This window comes from Festucalex cinctus, chromosome 8 (assembly GCF_051991245.1).
Source record: "Festucalex cinctus isolate MCC-2025b chromosome 8, RoL_Fcin_1.0, whole genome shotgun sequence".
NCBI lineage: Eukaryota > Metazoa > Chordata > Actinopteri > Syngnathiformes > Syngnathidae > Festucalex > Festucalex cinctus.
In genome coordinates this window covers 10,383,864-10,405,864 of record NC_135418.1, presented here as the reverse complement: position 1 = coordinate 10,405,864, position 22,001 = coordinate 10,383,864, and the positions used below count along the sequence as shown (strand labels likewise).

The window sequence follows — 22,001 nt, the reverse complement described above, 5'->3', positions numbered from 1 at the left end:
ATCAACATACAACGACCCAAAGTCCAATGCATTTCAATGAGCGGAGATCCTTTCACCGAGTTGACCGCCATTTTGATTTGTGACGTAAACTCGGAATTGTCAATAGCTTGCTGTACGTGTGTCAGCCGTTTACCAATTTAAAAATAATGTAGTATCGTGAAACTAATTTTAAAACCTTTGCAAAAGTGATTTGTCACAAGAAAATGGTTGGTGAAAAATAATTTACTTCTGTGACATTTGTGTTTCAATTGAAGTAAGAGTTATATCAACATTTGAAAATCAAATTTAATATGCCTCATCTGCATGGATCAAAATGACTTATGGCGTTTCTTCCCCAGGTCATAGGATAGGATGCTCTTTTACAAGTTTTTTACATTTTATAAACGCAAAGTTGTATTTTTGTGTGATTTAATTAGCTTCCAAATGTTCCAACACTGGCAATGGCAAACTTCTTGTGTATAGTCAAATGCTAAATAATTCAAATTGATCTAAATCCATGTGTGTTAAATGTAATTTATTACATTTTTAAAAAATAAAGAATTTTGTCTTTTTTTTTTTTTTTTTTTTTTTATTATTAATCATCACTCACACACATGCGAAACATGGTCTCCCCACGAACCCACGCCAACCAGCACCGAAGGCAAGTGACGGTTCCACTCCACCTGGAATTTTTTCTTGTGGGGGAAAAAATGGGACGATGACGCGGGAGACCGTTGTACGCGCATGCGTACATGTGCTCCACGCAGCCCGCGCCGGTGGTGAATGCAACTGAGAAATTCAACTGCGTGGTCTGTGTGAAGCAGACAGGCGGAGGCGGCGGTACCTGTTCTTGAAAGGATTTCGCCTCATATTTGACACCCAATCGGACTAAAGGTGACTGGGGAACAGGTAAGAAGCCCGAACCGCATTCCCGAGTACATAATTGGCGAAATCCACCCTTTCGGTGGCCGCAACAACATCCTAGCTGGCGTGGTGCCGCATGTCGGCTTTTTGAGTTCAAAACAAATGTGACGGAGTGGCTAACACATTGTTGATTGAGGCCGCTGGTGGCCTGATTCGTGTCGTTGTTGATGTGTGTTATCACCTCGCTCCCCGCTTGGAGCCTTGAGGTGGCTGTATGGCGTCGTAGTTGGGGAAGTTAAATGCTTTGTGTTCCCACGCCGCCGCTCTCCCATGGAGAAAAGTACGGAGAAGTAAAGGCCTTTGCGCGAGGCCCCAGCGCGGTAGCTTGAGTGACGGCTGTATGGCCAATCTGAATGCTTCTTCCCGTCCACGTGAGACCCACTCGACCAATCGGATTTGCGTTCATCCTGACGTAGGCGAAGGGGTTTTCGCGCTACGCCTACTGGTTATAAAACACTACTGTACAATAAAGTGTCAAGTCCTGGCTGATGTGGTCAAAAAGAGCACAGCAAACAAGTGTATGCAATAAGATAGTAATAAGATGCTCGTTTTTTTCGATTATTATGTTTTTTCCAAACGTGAGCACAATCGTGCGTGTACATTCAATTGCATATATAATCGCACAATGACAATAATTTGACATGGATCATTTGTAACGAATTGCTACTTAAATTTTAAACCCTGTCACCGTGTGTCTTTTACCGGTGGCGGCATCCCCCACTCCAAGTCTCGTTTCCTGTGTCTGCCTTGGCGCCGTTATGCCCTTGATTTGACCATAAAACACACCCACTTCCATGGCTATGTTTGTACTTGATCACTTTTCAAGCCTAACGTAAATGTTAATGGACGATCTGCGCCAGACGGTGCCGTCCTTATACTGGATCCGTTACCATTGTCCTATTGTGTCTGAACGTGGGATCGGCTGATGAGAAAGCACGTGGGCCGAGAAGCGTGAACATATCCGGTTTGTAGGTTGCTGTGCAGTGTCGCCCTTTTAACAAGTAAGAGATTTTTATTCGATAATTTAGGTATATTTATACCATTTGGATACGAATGATGGAGTATAATGGTTGTACGATGGGCTGCACTTGGTGCTGGCCGTCTCTTATTGGACACGTTTGGATACTCCAGTTGATGTAAAAGTCTTTCATAAAGGTGAGGGGAATGCTGATGCTGAATTTTAACATGACTTAAGCTCATCTCATCACCATTTAAGGGGCCTGGCTCACCAGCTTGTTATTTTCCCCTTGCATCATTTTCCAATCTGTGTGTGCTTTGTCACTGTCCTATATTTTCCCCACACGCAAGATGCTCAGTTGGGCTACAGTGGTAGTGATGGACATTCGTGGTAAAGTGGTGTCATTTATGAGTAGTATAGTTCTTGAATAGTGCCTTCATGGGTGGATGTGTGTGTTTGTGTGTGTACAGGAAGAGAGCCTTGATGTGGGCAGTATGAGTAAGACGCCCCCTAACAGAAGAGGGATAACATTTGAGGTGGGAGCTCAGCTTGAGGCCAGAGATAGCCTCAAAAACTGGTGAGTCATGGCCTCATTCATGCTTTCCCATCCTTGAAACTTATCACCACTTTCACATTTGCTTTATTTCCTCACTAGGACAGTGATTGGAGTTGTTGTACTCTCCTTGTCAGTTGTGTACAAAATGCTGTAGAACCTCAAAAGTCGAACATGACAAACTGTACATGCAATATACAGCAATATATATATTTTTATTTATTTAAGGAGACCACTAATGTAGTTTAAAACAGTTCCTACTCAAATGTAAAAATGTTGTAACATTCTTTGGTTAGAATACGATAAGGATGAGTAATTTAATATCCTCAAATCACTCTATTTTGGGGCAGTTTTGTCTTATGTAAACATTGAACGCAGTTGTTATGGTTGGGGCGGGGCTAGGGCATGAAAAATAATCTCCTCTGTCACAATTTCATATTTTTCCACAGATCTATACTTATTGGTCAGTCCACATATGTGGTGTTATTTTGACAAATTATTGACCAATCTGAAGTTTTGAAAATGGTTTGGTCTATTTGATGATGCAATGTTAATAGTTGAACAAACATGCCATTTTTAGGGTCGCCTGAAAAATTTTAATTTTTGGAGGTATGAAGTAGGGCCCGAACGATATGCACTTTTTGAGGCCGATGCCAATACTGATTTTTGGCAGAAAAAAAAATACTGATTACCAATTAATCTGCCGATTATTTATTTAAAATATATATAATTCAAACACTGACAGCTAAGGATGTTTGCAAGTGCTATATAAATCAAGATAACTTGACTGTTCCTGTGTGTTTTGGCCTCTTGGGGGCAGTGTGGTGCCATGCATCCATGGCGTACACACTTAAAGTGAGTACAGAAGAAGGTTGCGGTTGATTTCTATTAAAATAGCTCGTTTTTCACACATTGGGAAGAATTTGTGCCTTTGCGTAGTGTTATAATCTGTGAGTATGTGTTCCCACAAGATTTGTGTGTGGATATTCGTTATTTAAAGAAAAAACACTCGGTCAACGCTAGCTTCCTGTCTTCCTGTTCGCATTTGCTAATTTGCTGTTCGTGCTAGGCTAGCGATGTTTTAGAAACGAAGCATGTTTTGTATTTAAATATACAGTGGATGTAATTTTTTATGTTGTGTGGTTAGTTTTACAGTTAACTCCAACTGCTGTGTCATTAATCAGCTTAAAGGGACAACAGAATAACACACACTACACACCTGCTAGTTGCTAATGCTACAAAAGCAAAATGGTGCAATCGGGGCACTTTCACAACGTCGGAAACTTCAATTTTCTTCGATAACGTTTTAAGGGGGAAATAATCGACCATTTTGCTCAATTGGCCGATTGTTTTGGCCGATGTTTGAAGGTCAATAATCGTCCGATTAATCGGCCGGGCCCTAGTATGCAGATTCCGCGCAATGCCAGCGATATTATTTTTTTCCAACAACCTTTTGTAAAATAAATAAATAAAAGCATTGCATAAAAAGGTAGCAACTTTTTATGGCATTATTGAAAATTTCTGGATACTCTGAGACAAAGCCACCACTGGCCAATTTATATAGTTTTTGTTTTTTTTGTTTTTTTGTCAGCAATTTATCATGGCTCAGTTTGCTGACCAAACCCAGAAAACAGGTGAGCAATGATTGGTCGTTACCAATTTCCTTAACACAGGTGATGCCATCTTCAGTTGACAGCAAGTGGGGGAAAAATCTCTTTAAATGTATTAAATTAATTGTACATGGAAAAATTATGAAGTTATCAAATTAATTCTGGACAAAATGTTAACTTTTTACTGCTGAAAAAGGCTCAATGAGTCAAGGATCGCTTTAACCACCTTACAAAAAAGCCACGGTAGGACTTTTGGTACTGGAGGAGGGTGATAAATCCTCCCAGGCAGTCTTAGCTCAGTGGCTGTTTGTGCAACTCTTCACATCTGACATGTTTCCTTCGATGCCTCTATGTGTGGGGTTTCTTTATCTGTACAGTGGGGAAGTTGGTGTGTAAATTAAATTACAATTAAATATTAATGCTACTCAGTACTCACCCTGAAAGACACAACGGAGAGGGAACTGAAAGCGTAAAAGTGCCGTGTGACGGCAAGCTTCTCCGGTCATTTATTAGTCGTTAGCTTTTTGTTTATATGATATGAGGTGTCCTCGGTTTCCGAGGGAGTTCTGTTCCTACAGCAATGACGTATCCCGAATATTTACATAAGTGAGAAACTACTGCAGTCAAATTAGTAAAGTCATAATTACAGCCGTTATATGTATAAAAAAAACAAACACTTGAAGGTCCTTCGCATGAACAGTAGGCACAAACTACGCGCTGTTCATCAGAGATGGGAAAAGTGCTGACATTCTGTACTTGACTAAAAGTACAAGTACTTGCATAAAAAAATAACTTTGGTTAAAGTAAAAGTACTCATTAAAATAATTACTCAAGTAAAAGTAAAAAAGTACAGGCTCGAAAATGTACTTCATGAGTACATTTTTTTACTGGATTTTTCCCTCCTCGTGTCATATAATTTAAAGACAATTACATTTAAAAGATCACCACTTAACAAATCCTTAAAACTGACCAAATCGCCTCATGGAATACTTGCAACATGTTTTTACTCCTCTAGATGGTGCCCTTGGTTTAAAGATGCAATGGAAATTAAGTTTCCACAAATTGCGTTAATATACATATAAATTATATGCTTAATGATGTTTTAATTAAATAATTACAAGTGTAATTCAACAAATGATGCCTCTGCCAAATCTAATATCTGGGTTTAAGGAATTGAGCGATAAATGGAAAAGGGGGGGTCTTCAAAGCACATACATTGTTAATTTTTTTAATTAAAAAAAAAACTTGTTAAAAAAATAGTGACCATATATCAAGTAAAAAGTACAGATACTGTTGTTAAAATGTAATGGATACAAGTAAAAAGTATTCTAAAAAATAAATACTCTGTGAATTACAAAGTGCTGGAAAAAACTACTCAAGTACAGTAACGAAGTATTTGTACTTCGTTATTTCCATCTCTGCTGTTCATAACCTCACGACAGTGACCTCATATACAGTGAGTAAAATGTTTCATCATCGAAATAAAATACAAAAATCTTTATACGCTAACAAAAAAATATTGACATTAGTTGAAATCCTAATTAGCTTTTCAGCTGGTGACCTTGATTTAACAGTCTGAATTTTTTTTTTTTTTAAAGCACTTGTCCAACTGTTCAATGTTTCAGTACTTTTTGTAGAATAGCAAAATTCCCCAAATGTGTTCGATATTTGAATATCCCTTTTTTTGTGAGTAGCATACAATTCAGATGTTTTTGTGATTTATCTTTGGAGGTAAATCATTGAGGTAATAATTATCATAGTAAAAATATTGACTCCAATTACTCAAACATATGTGGCTGTTATATAATGATTTATTTATTTATTTTTCAACTTGTACAAGAAACTTCAAAATACCAATGTAACCTTACTGACTTTCGTTGTTCTTTAGGTATGCTGCCAACATAGAGAAGATTGATTACGATGATGAGAAAGTACTAATTCATTACCGTCAGTGGAGTCATCGTTATGACGAGTGGTTTGAGTGGACAAGTCCCTACCTGAGACCCGTTGAGAGGGTCCAACTGAGGCGTCAAGGCTTGCAGGACGACGCTCCTGTGCCTGTAAGCCACAGACACTTTTTGTTTTTTTTACACTTTGATAAACAGGATATTTAAACCGGTTGGGTCTGACGGTACTGTTTTCTCTTCTATCCAAGACATTATTTGAAGCAAACTCAAGTAAGAACAAGTCAATAATGGGGATCAACTAAAGTGTCACTCAAGCATTTTATACAGGCTTTTATTTTTACGTGTGTACGGCTTCAAAATTCTCTTTTAAGCTAAGAAGGGCAGCAAGGATTCAATCCGATTTTTATTTTCAGTGCTTCAACGAAAGGATGGGCGACATGGTAAAAATGTCATATCACGATTCCTTAAAAATAAATTCACTATCTCAATTTTATCACGATTTTTTTTTGTTTTGTTTTTTAACATATTTTTAGACTAATCTTCACATTTCTGGACATTTTTGTAAACTTTAAAACCAATTTACAATGTATATAAAACCATTAAAAAATCACAAATAAAAAAACAGACATTTTAAGCCAACTAAGCTTTCTGAACAGGTTTCAATTGAAATAGTGCAATTATCGCAGCTGTGGTCGCGATATTCTCCCAGACTACAGAAGGCAATAAAGAGTGCCAACGGTGTATGAACAGTGCTAGTTAACACCACAATAGAAGTTGAACATGTTTTTTCCTCAATGAACTATCAACAAAAACAGTTTGTGGTGACTTAGCAAAGTAAATAAAACACAGAATTGGAAATGAGAAAACACTGCTTACGACAGCGGTTGCTCGTCCGCGACTCTGCGTAGTTTACAAATTCTCGTAGGTGCGCGTGTGGGCAATGTGGACGTGTCGCGACGCGGGGAGAGTTGCGTACACGTCGGGTATTAAGGTTTCGAGGTGGACAGGCCACGCTGGCACCAGCTGGGGGGCGTCCCTGCGCCCGCGCCGCATCCGACTCATCATCCGTGGCCGCGTGCGCGCCCTCGGCTTCGTGTTTGTGCGAGTGAGTAAGTGGAGGGAGGGAAAAAAAAAAAAAAAAAAAGACCACACGGATGCATCAAGCATAAACGAAGCTTGAGCCCGCATAAAGTTGAACTGTATAGAATGTGCCACAGACGATCTTGCCGATCTGTCAGCTTTATGAGATTGTCAACACATTAAAGTTCTTAACGATCTAATATCATATCGCCCACCCCTACTTTAACGGTAACCAATTGTACTATTTCGATAAAGTACAATTTCGAAATGTCGGCGTTTCCATTGAAGAGAGTTTCGCTTCTGAGGCGCAATTCTCGGAATATCCCGTCTCGCGAGACCTCGCTGTTCTGTAGGAGGTGCTCATGATGTTTACGGTAGACTGACGCCCGGTGGAGTTATATTATTTTAAAAACACTCACCCCTCATCGGGCGGTTTCGGGCATTTAGTATTGGTGTTGTTGTGTATGTCCCTCGGCAGTCGGCACGCAGTTCTGACACGAAAGCGAGTGGCACCGTACTACCTACTTCCTGTAATCTTAAATTGTTGTTGTTCCCATGCAGAAGCTGGGTAAAAGGCGGTTTACAAATTGTTAAAAGATGATGTTTTCTGCTAAATTAACCAGACATGGCAGGACAGGATTTCAAGCTCTCCTCTCCTTCAACTTTTCGAAGGAGTCTCGCTCGATTACACCTCTCTCTCTTTTAGCTCATGACATGCAGTAGCCGATACAAATCACTTCAGCATATAAAACTAAAATACAAACCAGAAATTAATAATTCTCAAAACAAATAGTAATTGCAAGTTTAATAAAATAAAAAAAATACACATAAACAACGTGTTACAGTCCTTTCCTCCGTCACCGGGCGGGTGTCACATGACTACTAATGCGCAAAAAGTGTTTCTATTACACTTTTGCGAAATACTTCTTTTTCGATACGTATCAAAAACCACCTCATGAGAGCGCAAAAACATTTTTGCGATATTTGAGAGTTTTTGCGCAAATCCGGTGTTTCCATTACCAGCTTACTTTTGCGAAACATGCCTTTTGCGCAAAACTGAGGGTAATGGAAACGCACCTAGTGATGTGTTAGCTAGGACTGAAATGTGTCTCTTTGGTCCTTAGGGTTTTCAAGTGAATGACAAGGTCCTGGCAAGCTGGTCTGACTGCCGTTTCTATCCTGCTAAAGTCATCTCGGTCAATAAAGATGGTAGGTCATTTTTATTTATTTATTTTTTTTAAATTTTTTTTTAAAAAGGGGGTTACCTTATTGTAATGAATACAATAAGTTACTGTTTTTAAGTCAGTTGTTTAATTGTAAGTAGCACTTCTTCTTTTTTTCTCCTTCATCCTGCCTCAGTGTCCTACACTGTGAAGTTCTTTGATGGCGTCATTCAAACAGTGAAAGGAATACACGTGAAACCTTTTATTAGAGAGGTATGGGTTTAAAAAAACAAAAAAAAAAAAAAACAGCAATTGTCTGTCGCTACTCGGCTCTCAGTTTCTTATCCACTCTTTGCTCACAATTAGAGAGGTGCAGGAAAGTCTCGGAGTTCTGAGAGAAACATGGTTCGGAGAGTCCCAAACCGCAAAGACCGCAGACCTCCAGTGAACGGTGAGCCCAGGAACAAGCGGGCTAGACGCAGCACCTCCGACCAGGAGAATGACAGTAACAGCGAAGAGGAGGAGCCGGAAGTGCGGGTGGTGAACGGCAAAAACAAGAGAGCAAACGGTAAAATGGAGGCCTCGCCGGCTCGGAAACAGTCAGAAGAGAATTCAGGGCAGCCGGAGCAGAAGAAGTTCAGCGGTGCAGAAGATGGCAGCCAACTTACAAATGGCGCTAAAGACTGTCATGATGACAAATGCCATGAAAATGGAGATGTGAAAAAGGAAGAAGAGGAAGTGGACATGGAGGTGAATGCAACACAGCCATACACCGACACAGCAAAGCCATACACAGAGTTGCCCGATCAACCAGAGCAGGCAAGCCCTGGCGAATCCAATGAAGATTTGGAGCAGAAACCAAACATCAAATCAGAAAGCTTGCAGCCTAATACATCCCCTGCGCCTCAACCTGTCAAGCGTAAGTCTTAAGTACTAAAGCAAAATGACATTTTCTTTGAAAATTAAGTGCAGCACAAAATAATGACTGGACATTAGAGTTGACTGTGTTTTTCCTGTTTTTAACAGCTGTGAGGAAGCAAGGTTTCCACAACCCAAACAGATTTAGCAGAGAACCACGTAAGTGTTGAGTTAAGAGCAATTCTTTTGAACGGTGCTGCCTGACTGGTACCTGACTTGTGCTGTTCCGCAACGCAGTGTACAGGGTGATCAAAAACCAACCTCCCCCCGTCCTTTCCATCAACCTCGACCATAACCCATTCAAATGTAGCGCCGCCGGCTGCACAAAGTCGTTCCGTAAAGCGAAGCTGTTGCATTACCACATGAAATATTACCACGGCGAGGAGCAGCCTCTGGAGGCCGAGTGCAGCCCCACCAGGAGCAGCCACAACAGGTCGGCGGACAAACAGGCTACTTGCACCGCTTTGGACGGCCCCAAGAGAAGACGAACCATTTCTGCTTCCATGCGTGAGTTTTGCTCTCATTTGCTCTGTTCTAAATGTGTTTGCTTTTTATTGCCGGTAGTTTGAAAGGGTTTACACAGCAGTAAACAATACCAGTTTATTGCTATAAATACATGTTAACTAAATTTGATACGGATGATGTGGATTGTTGCTGTAAATTAAAATATACTCTGTATATACTAGTGCTGTCACTATTGAATATTTTTAGAATCAGTTACTCTATTGATTATTTAATTGACTAATCTGATTCATTTTAATTTTGCATTAGTGTATTTAAAAAAAAAAAATCTCTGATAGTAGTCATTGGTGCTTATTTCGTACTTTGTACTCGTTTAGTGATTTAAAAAAAGGGAGATATGTTACAGGTTGTGTCATTGGTTTCCAAAGTAAAAACATGTTTGCAAATGACTCATTTGGATTAAAGTAAATAGAAGATAATCTTTCATGAAGGACTATAAAAAAATCAGTGGACAATTACTGTTGCCATGCTGAAATCGGAGGATTTGGACAATTGTAAAGAGAGAGCAACATGAATTTTTTTTTTTTTTTTTTTTTTTTAATAGCTTTTAGCCATGTTAAAATGCTAATTCCTCACCAAAAACATGACCGAAGTGGTGTTTTCCTTCAGTTGCCCCGCTAAGAGAAATTTTACGTTATTCTGCTCTCCATGCGCCAGCCCCTCCCAACTTAAGAAAACGAGCGGGTACTCACTCTATGACATCATAAGGTGCGGACCCACCCCCGCACAGCCTCTGCGGACTAAACGCACGCCCACTTTCTCTGAAACCTCCATGGGATAGTGACAAAAGTAGACTTGATCAGTAGACATTCTGTCCAAATGGATTCAAAGCAATCTATTATTCTTCACGTTTGCAATGCCAAAGTGCAATGACAATTGACTGTCTTAAAATCGTGTTCTGGCTGACACTTGTGTCAACTACAAGTAACACTTTTGCACTGTTGAGCCTAACTGAACGAGTATAGTGGATGGTGTGCTCACTCTGTAAGCAGCAAGTCTCCGGTTCGAAGCCAGCTCAGTTTTGCTTTTTTGTCCCTCCTTTTTTCCTCTGCTCCCCTCTTCCGCCACAATTTCTTGCGGCAAAGAGCCGTTTTGTTTCAAATATTTATTGAAGAATTGGCTTGCGTCAAGTTGCGTGGCCATTCAGAGTGCTCAAATGCAGAGCTACAACAGCAGACAGCAGTCGGCTCCCCCGGGGCGTGGCAATTACATGAAGAGAGTCGGCCAGGGTTTTACTGAAACGGGTGTTATACTTCCGTGTTACAAAAATAACCAGAAAAACACCTAATATTTCATTAAAAAATTACATCACCATGGTGTCAAAGGTAAGATTTAATTATTATATGCCAATAGTTAATTTTGGGAAAGGCTTAAATATTGTGATGTAATCCCTTTAAATGGAAAAAAATGGCTCCAAACGATTACTCAATTATTTTTGATTAGTTTGATAATTACTTGTTGATTAATTTTGACAGCTCTAGTACTAGATACCCTCATTGTTCGTGTTTAAAAAAGTAAACATTGTAAAATAGCGCCCAAATAATCGTTACAAGAATCAGTGGGATAAAAGCATATTGTCCCAACCTTTGATGCAGCATGCTAACGGTCTCATAATCAATGCCTTACATTTTGTGCAGACACAGTAGCTGCTGCGGCTAATCGAGGTGAAATGAAAGCTGCCGGCAGACGCACTTCCGCTCCCTCTGCAATCAACACGCATGGCCATCAGCAGAGGGTACTACTAAGGGAGAAAAGCAAGGAGAACCAGCTTGACAAGAATGGATGCCAGCAGCAGGATAAAGAGTCAGACAAGTTTGGCTTTGAGATGGGTCAGTAACAATTCCTCAAATGACTAACATCTCTTGAGTTGCAAATGGCCAGCGTTCCCTCACATATTTGTCATTTGCTACTTGCAGATTCACCCATTTGCTATTTTTGTTTTCATATCTTGTGCCATCTTAGTACCAAGGAGTTATGTTGAAGTGAGATGAAAAGTTTACTTTGCTGCTTTTTTGTGGCATCTACAGTATAGGCATTAACTACTCTCAGATATTTGCTACAGTAAGGGAACACCGTAAAGATGTTAAATTGGAAAATTAAAGCTTGCAACCTTTCCAGGTCCGGTCAAAGATAGACCAAAAGAAAAACCCAAACAAAAGGACTTCCTTCGCATTAAGCTTAAGAAGAGGAAGAAAAAGAAGAAGGTGCAGTCTGGTAAGCAGGGATTGTGTGCATCAAGCCCCATTGCATCGCATAGCTGCTGCTTTGCATGTGCACTTGCTATTACTTTGTGAAAGTGGCTTGGCTGCAAAGTGTGAAGCCCTCCATTTTGTCCTGTTGGTGTGGTCGCTGAGCCTCGCCGTGTGTGGGATAAGTGTTACATCTGTTCATGGACCCACTAGGCCAAGCTCATAACTTTACATCACGTCCATAACCGATTAATTAATTCCATGACAGCTCCTCAGTACTGGTGACTCCAAAGGCAGATTGTGTTGTGATTACTGATAATGACTAACCCAAACACAAAGTCCAACGTTGTTAACTGGAAGTCACAACCAGTGAATTACAATGAAGTTGGGAACGAAACTAAAATCAGAGAATAAATCCTTTTCTGCCTATATTCATTTGAACACACCGCAAAAACAAAAATGTGTATGACATCAACATTTTGATGTTGGGAACAGCTCATAATGAGATAACTTGTGTAGTGACACGAGTACGTTGTCACACCGTACAAAAAAAACAAATACTGTCGTGCTTATAGTGTTTTTAAATACAATTTAAAATAACTTATAAATCTACCACTGCATTAGCATTGGTGAGTGATAAACTTTGGTACAAATTTGGGTTGTGTCGCCACTGTAGAAATGAGTATGTCGTATTTTTATAAATTCTCATTGTTTAACTGCACTCCTTTTGAAGATGATGCTATTAATATCTTCAGGTTAGCTGGAAACATACGAGTCAATTGATTTTTATGTTTGCGTACAAGAAGAGCATCACTGTGGCAGGCAAGGATGGGCTGAACAACTATGTCACCATCTTGTTTGTAACATTATGAACAGTGTTACTCAGTTCAATTGTGCCTAGTGTACATGTCCTGTTGGTCTGAGTACATCATTTCAAGTCATTTTTAGCATCCACTGACAATGAAGAGGGAAAAATGACACTCCAGATTTTTGAAAATGTAGCATTTATGATTGTATCGGGATGTGCAAGTTTGCACGTTTTTCGGAAGCAGCAACGGCTGCAATCCCAGCGGTGTCCTTTTCCTTTTTCAGGATGTCCCTGCTTATTTCAGCTAGATGATGCAAACAAAGCTCCATTCTCCATCTGTTACAACAGCCTCTCTTAGTTTAAAAAAAAAAAAAAAAAAAAAAAAAAAAAAGTACAGGTATTGGAACTAGCCTGTCTACAGTCCAGGCACGATGGCAACAGGGGGCCCGACTGTTGAGCAGCCAAAGTGTGACACATGATGCAACAATTGAAATAATTCCTCAAATTAAGCGTCAACAATTTCCTCAATTCCACAGTGTTGAAAGTGAAAGGAGCTATGACACAGTCATGGGCAAGTTTAAAAATGAGCTAATATTTGCTACAACAAATATTAGTTTTGCATCTTATCTTTTTAGTGTATTAAAGGATTTGGGAACCTGTTTTTGTTTTACAGTGTTCCATCTTGATTGGGGTTTGTCTTTGTGTAGTTCACGAACACTGATCAGCAACATTATGACACCTTCAAGGATTTTATTTTTATTTTTTTAATCGTCAATGCTCTATATCCAGGACTTGCATAAAAATCTAAATGTCGTAATACTACTATGAAATTGGAAGAAATTAGCTATGTACACAGCACAATTGTTGCCTGCTGTATCGTTTATTCAGATGTTGAGAGGAGTGCAAATATATTATGTCTGCAGTTGAACACGGGTACATACGGGAATTATGCAACTTTTAAATAGCAACTCAAGTAGAATTTGGTCAATGTTGGGTGTGTTGGGCATCATATAATATCCAGTGCAAGACCTCCATCAGATGTTCTCTAATCAAATGTTCAGTTTTCATTTGCACTTTTAGAGCGTTAATTAAAGAATGTTTCAGTATTTTCTAATAGGGATGTAACGATATCCAAACATCACGATATGAAGGTCACGATACAATAATTATCACGATATTATGGGGAGGTTGGCAATATTAAAAAAGGTCACAATATTGTAAAAAAAAAAAAAAAAAAGCTCATACTAAAAAATTATACAATATTGTGCTTTTGTACATTTCAGCATGGCATATATACAACCTACAATGTCTAATAACATTAATATTGAGGCACTTGCATGCTAATGCTAGCACAAATAGTTCCTCCACATATTGACTCATATTAGTTATTATTCATCTGACCATTGGTGTGGATTTGAAACATAGAAGGGCCAAAACATGCTATGTGAAAATTAAACTGTGCTAAAAAAATAAAATAAAATAGCCACCAGGGGGTGCTAGAACTGCACAAATGGAAATCAACCTGAAGATGTACTGCTTTTAATATGACATGATGACGACGATATATTGTGGCTGTTTTAATATCGCGATATCACGATATTGTTGTTATCGTTGCATCCCTATTTTCTAATGGTATAACCGTACTGCATCATACTGAGAGAGCTGTTCCCAAATATCTTTTAACAGTCTCAAACACAGCTTGTCCTTAATTGTTCTCAATTGATCCCATTGTTCCAAAACTGTTTGTCTCCCCCTAATGGACATATGTCAAATGAAATTAATGTTCAACCTTGATCTACATCTGCTTTCCCCCCCTTCCCTGTATTAACAGACTGCACAGATATTGAGGAGAATATTGACTTCTCAGTACTGTGCCCTCCACCCAAATTGAAAATGCCATTCAAATATCCCCCCTCACACAATTACAAGCGTGAGGCCTACCGCTGCAGGCCTGGATACAGCGACTCGGTGCCGATAAATGTGGATGGTGGGTATCTGATGGTGTGCGTGTGCTTGTTTGTACAGTGTGAGTGTTCATGGCTTTCTCTTCTTTCCCTTTTATGCTATAGCCATCGTTAGCTGCATCACACCTTATTTTTGTGTTATGTTGCTCATATCATGCACAACAAACCTGTTAACATCACTGCTTAAGTGTCCTGATGCTTGATTAACTGCTGGGCGGTCATGTCATCATGTATTCCACAAATATGTATTCAAACAGTTATATTTCAGATTAGGACAATCAGAGCAGTCATTCAGATTTAAATAGGGACATTAATGTGATCATCGACAACCTCAAATTCTTTTATTCTTTGGTTTGTCCTTTCTGTAGATGATGACAGCTTAAGTGACTGGTCCACTGACAGCTGTGGGTGGAGTGACGAGGACTACGGGGTGGACGTGGATGTGACATCACCACCTTTGAGCCTGGACTGTGGCGCTGATGGCAATGACCAAGAGATTGTACGATGCATCTGTGAGGTGGAAGAGGAGAATGATTTCATGATCCAGGTCATTATTTAGGATTATATGCTGGATAGATTTGATTTTGAGTGTTTAACAGTGTTGTGTCTTGTCTTTACAGTGTGAAGACTGCTTGTGCTGGCAGCATGGCACATGCATGGGCTTGCTGGAAGACAATGTTCCAGACAGATACGCTTGTTATATTTGCAGAGACCCGCCAGGTGAGAGGACCTTTTGAGTCACAACGCTTTGTCCTTCTTGTGGTCAGTGATGATGTAATCAAGCAGGGATGTCAAACTCAATGTAGGTTAGCCCAATTTGATGGGGGTTCGGGGGCAAATTACAGTATCTCCATGTGTGGTTATAACTCAGCACAGTAGTTGTACTCTATATAAAGGTACAAAACTAATGTCTTTGAAACGTGTGAATAATGTAGCATTGCTTTTTAATTGAACTTGTGAAGATAAAGGAATTATTTTCTCAATTTTCTACATGTGTGTTATTGTCAAAATTGTCTCTGGAACCATACAAACTGAAGTAAAACAAAGGTGATTTAGTTCTGGAACTGATTAATTCTGTATTTCCATTCATTTAAGTGGGCAAACTGCTTCAGTCTCAATGTGCATTCAGAAAATTAAGTTAATAAGTGTTTTTTGTTTTTTGGGTTTTTTTTTTTGTCTAATATAATTCCTCTCCTAAAAGAATGAATTCAGTACAGTGATTATGCGCCAACAACAAGCAGCCGTCGAGTAGTGTTCTAATGCAAGTGAATGTATATTTCTTTCCAGGCCAGAGACAGAGTCTACGCTACTGGTATGACCGTGACTGGTTAAACAATGGCCACATGCACGGTCTGTCCTTCTTGGAAGAAAACTACTCTCACCAAAACGCCAAGAAGATCACCACCACACACCAGCTGCTTGGAGACGTGCACCATGTGGTGGAGATTCTCAATGGACTTCAGTTGAAGATGAACATTTTGCAGTGAGTGCAGGGTGGCTTTTCAGCTAAAATAGGAGAAATTGACAGACTGTGTTCTTCTGAATTTATTTAATTCAAACCCAAAAACGTGTAAATAGCTACATACTTTTGATACTTTGTCCGACACTCCCCCCAATTTTTTATTATTTTTTTTAATGCAGATTCTGACATGAAGTGGTGGCTTAAAGTAATGGTAGTTATTACAAAAATGCCCAGCAGGTGGCAGCAGAGTATAAGATCAACCAAGGGTCATGTTGCTCTTTTATCGATGAAACTTAGTTGCATTCTAATGCTAATCGCTGCGAAACTGAAACATATATATATATATATATATATATATATATATTTATATATATATATATATATTATTTTTTTCCCTGATTAAAGAAGAGACTGTAATCTTTGTTTTGGTAGATTCCATGTTTTAATAGCAATAGAACACAATATTCTGTGGGCGTTACTAAATGAGTCAAAATCCGCATATAACAGCCAGAAGCGAAGGGGGTTGCGTCAGTAAAAATGGCTGGGAGTGAATGAGTTAATACTGTATTTTGTTTTTTTATTTTTTTTACCCCCAAACAGTCTTCATGTTTGTCTTATCTTTGTTTTTTTGTTTTACTTCCTACCCAGGACCAACACACATCCTGACCTGAAGCTGTGGCGCCAACCTTGGAAGAGAGTAGCAAGGCCACCAACCTGCTCGGACTCTTATCGGGGCAGCAACGCAGCCCCCTCTCCTGTCACTCCCGATGAGGACATGAGTCGTGGCGAGATTTTGATGTCCAACGCCCTCGAGAAGCTGAGCCGGGCCGCTGCCGCCGCCACTTCGTCGTCCTCCTGCTCCTCGTCCCCCTTCCCGTCGTTCCAGGACTCGTACATCACCAGCGAACACTGCTACCAAAAACCACGGACCTACTACCCTGCAGTGGAGCAGAGACTGGTGGTGGAGACCCGACAGGGCTCGGAGCTTGAGGACAGCATGAGAAGCACTGAAGAGTTGCTGGAGCGTGAGCAGCGCTTTGGCAGCCTGCTAGAGACGGACAAGCCCAAATCCATCAGCATGAGCAACAAGGTTTGTTTTTTTTCAATTAGCATACTGTATTTTCTTTGCACTCACTCAAAGTAGAGACCTACATTTTCAACATGTACAGTACTTGAAATTGCAGCACTTTCTGACGTTTTTTTCAACAATCTTGACCTCCACTGAACCAGCTTGACTCACTTTCACAGAAGTAGTTCATTGAGCCCCATGTGTAACCTCAAGGATCTCCTTTTGTTTGAATGATTCATAATACATGGAGCAATGAATGCCTCCTAACCCCCCCCCCCCATATGATCATCTAGGCTACGTCTGGAGGCTCTTGGCCTGACGCTCAAATGAAGAGAGAGGTTTGGAGTCGTCCTGAAGAGGCTGCAGATAACTGCAAGCAACAACAGTGGCAGCTCAACTTGCTGGATCACATAGATGCAGTACAAGATGAGGTCTCGCACAGGATGGACTTTATTGAGCGAGAGTTGGACGGTAAGACATTACTGGCCTTAATTTATTTCTACTTTGAGATCTTAAACCTGAAATTCTTGTGCAGTGGATATTAAGTCTACCCACTGCTGTTCAAATGCAAACAATTCCAGGAGAGTTGTACAGGTTAGACATCACATTAAAGGTGGCAAAAGTTTTCATTGTCATTGTCCCTTTAAACAAAGGTGTGTGTAGACATTTTTATTTTTTATTTTTAAATAATCAATCCACTGAATGCCTCCCAGTCATTCCAATGGCAGCTTTATCTCAAGATCTACAGTTGATGAACCCCCCCCCCACCCACAAATAGCCTAACGACTCCTGTAATATAATAATTTAATAAATATAACGCTAACGATACAATGTTGCTACTAACACTTTGTGGCCATACTCCAACTAAGTTAATTATTAACTTCTTACGGGCTCGACCGGTTCCACAAAGTATTGTTCCATTACTTTGTATTAATGATAGTTTTGTGTTTAACCAACATTTACTTGACATTTGTGTTAACTGTAGCTAACAAAGTGAAATCGTCAAACTTGCCAACATGAAAAACATACTAGGGAGGCTGAAGATTGGTTTCCTTAACCCTCATTTGTTTTTTGGTTGTACCCAGTGCTGGAGAGCTGGTTGGACTACACGGGGGAACTGGAGCCTCCTGAACCGCTGGCCCGTCTGCCTCAGCTCAAACACCGCATGAAGCGGCTGATGTCACAGCTGGGAAAGGTGCATCAGCTCGCCCTGTTCGGCTCCACATGAGGGCGCCATAGAACAGCAGTGTTTGGAATCTCACAGAGCTTGCCAATGCAAGACTTGGCCTGATGTCTGCAGCTGTTTTTTCTTCCTTTTAAGGGTTCTATGTGGTGAATTCAGATGCTGCAGCCACTGACATCCTTGTATGGAAAGTCAGCATTATGAATCAGGATTAAACACAATAAGTAACCTCGTAAATGCAGGAGAAAGTCCTTTGGACCAGATTACTCAATGGTTCCCATGCAACTTGATGCCTTCTGTATGCCTGTACAGCTAAAGGTGGCTTGTAATTCTCTCAGTGCATACTGCATTACACACAAGCTTTATATTCAGCTTGCAGTTAAGTTCCGTAAACAAATACAAAATTATTTTTTGAACATGTTCAAATATATACGTTTGTTCTCCAGTTGTGCGTTTACGCTTGCTCTTCAAAAAAAAAAAAAAAAAAAAGTCTTGATCCCTCTAAGACACCCAGTATGTAACGGCACTTTACAACCAGTCTTCAAACTGACTTCTTCGAGTCTTTTATTTTCTTCTACACTGTGAAATTAGTTTTGTCTTCAAACATTATTTTTTATTTTTTTGGGTTGCTTTTTGTTGTTTTTCAAGTTTTTGAAATTGTGAGAAGCGTGATTTGTGTTTTGTCTTTTGTCACACTTTTCTCCAAACAGTAATGTGCAACTTTATTTAGTCTGTAAGTTTTTACTTGGTTATCAGTTACAATATTCATCACTGCCTCTGCATTATTATTGCTGTACTGTAGCATCTAATGGCTCACTGAAGACTTGCTCTGGACTGGATCCCGTGCTTTTGCCCATGATATGATGAATACTGTTAAGAGAGATTAAGTTGGCGTTTTAGTTCAAATTTGTTTCACCCGTTTGTTTATTGTACTTTGTAAATATGTCGATCTAAATGTGCTTTTCTTTCCTGAACAGATTCTCCAACACATCCTACGCTACTGTACTGTCTGTCTTAGAGCAGGGAAAATGTTGAACAATGCAAACACATCTGTTGGTACATAAATAAACCATTATTCACGATGTCAAGTTTTGTCCGTATTTCATTTCCCCCCATCCCGTTTTCTGTTTATCCAGCTGACGGCACTGTCACTAAATAAAAGTTGCATCATTCAGTTTTGATGTAACATGATTTCTTAGCCGATTTGGCCTCTTACACAATCGGATCAAAATTGAAGGCAGCAGTCTGTGACTAAAAGCTTGCAGAGTTGGGAGTACAGCAACAGTACTGATTCCGCTTCTGACGAAGTGCCGCTGAGCATGGCGCTCATGCTCCCGACAACTTTTAAACACTGGCGGCTGGGGAGGACAAGCACAGTCACACTATAACAGATTGCGTACATACCTGATATGATTTCATTTTAGCCGATTCGGGCTGTTATATAATCCGATTGGAAATGGGCAGTAGCTGGTCGTTTAAGTTAATCGCTCAATATTTGACACAGAGCATAAATTGTCAAAACACAATATTTTGTAACAATTGAACGGGAATATTGCAAAGCTGCTTTGTTAAAACCAAAAATATAAATTCTGATTCTCTATCCGTATTTTACTACGAATTGAAGTAGGAGGAGCACATTTAGATTGCTAAATGGATATGGATTGAACAACACAATACACGCGGATTATTTAAGTACTTTGTTGCTTCCTATTCACAACTTGTTCGTGATCTCCCTCCTTTTTTTTCAAATTACTGTATTTCATAGTCGTCAGTATTCAGAGCAGAGTATGACCTTTATCTCTTCTTCCTGTCTTGCTCCGTAGCGTCTGCTCCGATTGGCTGGCTCCTGTCTCCGACGCAGCGTGTAGCTCCGCCCACAATCACGTCGAAATACTAGTTGGAGCAGAGGAAGCGGCAACCGAGCCGAGTGCGGCGAATCTTACATTTGACGGTAAAATAGCACAGCGCTTTTCATATTATACCTTGAAACCTATAGCGGACTCGACTGAAACGCTACTATTGTTATCGTCAAGGTAAGTCTTGTATTCGCCGTCCTGCGTTATCCCTTTGCAATGTAGTAGTTACAGATGTGCCAACAGAGATAATCTTCTCTGGATTTTTTTCCCCCCAACCTGTTCGTGTTGCTGTCATGGACGCGTTGTGCCCGCCGTCTCTATTTAGCATTTATATTTTCATTCAAATATCTTCATTTAGGTTTGAAGAGAGTAAGCAAAGCTGTCCCCTGCAGTTTCAGTCAAATTAGTTCCCAGTAGTGCTGCTATGTCGCTTCTTTTTTTCCTCACCGAGTCGCCACTTTTCAGCTTACTTTGTCTCCATTCTGTCACCTTATACGCAAGCCAATGGAAGCGCACGCTTGGCTGTTTCTATTAAAACCGCGTCGGTCACCATGACATGCCATCGGAAGTGAGTTCTTTCGCTATAAATAGTAACATGTATGATTTAGCTTTGCATATAGACAGCGTATATGCGCGTCAAAATGTGCATTGCATAATGAATACATTTTCTCACCACTTTTTTTTTTTTTTTTTAAATCGAATTAATGTTGTGTAACAGAACGGTGCGTTAGCATTTTCTTGAAGTGTTCCTTTGGGTGTCATTCAAACTAGTGTTATGTCGGCACCTTGTTATGCTGAACTAGGCCTAAGATCTTGTATTAATTTCGTCACTTTAGAGGTTACTTTTACACCGACTGGCACCTGTTTCCCCGAACTGTGTGTCTGTAACAGTTTGTGTGGTCGCATCCATCATTTATAGTCCAGTCAATTCAAATTCTAGAACTGCAGTGTCAGCACATGGTGAACAATGTCACTAGTGACACCTCGAAGGTCACACAGGTGGGAAAGAAACTGTCAGGTGTTTTCTCATCAAATGACCATTGTCTATTTGTTTTGTGTGAGATGGTATTATTAGGTATGTGTTATTGAAAAGCCAGAACTACAAACAAGCACTGTAAAAGAAGGATGGTTATTCAGAATGTAGTGGCACTTGGGCTAAGGACTGTAATTTGTTTTCCCCATTGAGAAAAATTGAAATGGCATCTAACGGCACATGGCACATGCTAAATTGAAATGGCATCTAAGAGAATGTACATTCATTTAAGGGTTGATATAGGCCCAGGCTCACGTCCAGTCACTCAATATACTGACTGCCTCACTTAAGCCTATATGTCATTTCTGCTATTTCATCTGTAATGTTTGTTTGTTACTTTTTAATTATTCCATCTCCAAATACATTACAGACACTTACAAAAAAGCACATAAAAAGCAACATTAACTTACTACAACACTATATACAACTATGTTGGGGCAGCAGGACTCAGTGGTAGAGTGGTCGTCTCCTAACCCAGAGGTTGTGGGTTCGATCCCATGCCATTGTGACCACGTCGAACTGGTCGAAGTATCCTTGAGCAAAATACTGACCCCCCAGTTGCTCCCGATGGTGCGTCATCAGTAGGTGAATGAATAGTCGAATGTAAAGCACTTTGAGGGCATTGTAAGGTGGAAAAGTGCTATTATAAATGAAGTACCATTTACTATGTTCAAGCATGTTGGCAAGTGAGTAGCTTCTCCATTGCTAAATTGCCCCCACAACAGCCAGCTGTCCTCAGCAACTCAAATATTTTTGGGAAAGGTTGTGTGCATTAGGCAGCAGGGACTCTCCCAAGTATAGTTGTAAAACCCAATGTATATTC

At 40.0% G+C, this 22,001-nt stretch overlaps 2 protein-coding genes across 5 annotated transcripts in view; both read left to right on the top strand.

The window, feature by feature from the left end:
• The first annotated feature begins 732 nt into the window (after window positions 1-732).
• On the top strand, window positions 733-19,377 carry LOC144024503 (PHD finger protein 20-like). Of its 2 annotated transcripts, XM_077530829.1 has the most exons (17): window positions 733-888; window positions 2,332-2,438; window positions 5,913-6,084; window positions 8,136-8,220; window positions 8,371-8,447; window positions 8,541-9,093; window positions 9,201-9,251; window positions 9,330-9,599; window positions 11,252-11,443; window positions 11,733-11,828; window positions 14,443-14,598; window positions 14,944-15,122; window positions 15,196-15,295; window positions 15,863-16,058; window positions 16,686-17,127; window positions 17,400-17,577; window positions 18,192-19,377. In XM_077530829.1, exons 2-17 carry the CDS (start codon window positions 2,356-2,358, stop codon window positions 18,332-18,334), a joined length of 2,973 nt encoding a protein of 990 aa, XP_077386955.1. In that variant the 5' UTR covers window positions 733-888; window positions 2,332-2,355; the 3' UTR covers window positions 18,335-19,377. The 2 variants fall into 2 exon arrangements, with proteins under 2 accessions (XP_077386955.1, XP_077386956.1); XM_077530830.1 differs by lacking the exon at window positions 14,443-14,598.
• A 776-nt stretch (window positions 19,378-20,153) lies between these two features.
• The window catches only part of ndrg3a (ndrg family member 3a), a 40,316-nt gene continuing 38,468 nt past the window's right edge, over window positions 20,154-22,001 (top strand). For 2 of the 3 annotated variants that reach the window (XM_077530833.1, XM_077530831.1), the window contains exon 1: window positions 20,154-20,322. The gene's annotated coding sequence lies outside the window, so the exon portion shown is untranslated. The remainder of the gene's footprint in view (window positions 20,323-22,001) is intronic. The other variant, XM_077530832.1, reaches the window with a different exon arrangement.

Bases quoted from the DNA above. Each gene is read 5' to 3' on its own strand.
- LOC144024503 (XM_077530829.1), top strand. From the start codon at position 2,356: ATGAGTAAGACGCCCCCTAACAGAAGAGGGATAACATTTGAGGTGGGA. The intron at 8,448-8,540 runs GTATGGGTTTAA...GCTCACAATTAG, and splicing joins TGAAACCTTTTATTAGAGAG to AGAGGTGCAGGAAAGTCTCG. The intron at 14,599-14,943 runs GTGGGTATCTGA...TCCTTTCTGTAG, and splicing joins GGTGCCGATAAATGTGGATG to ATGATGACAGCTTAAGTGAC.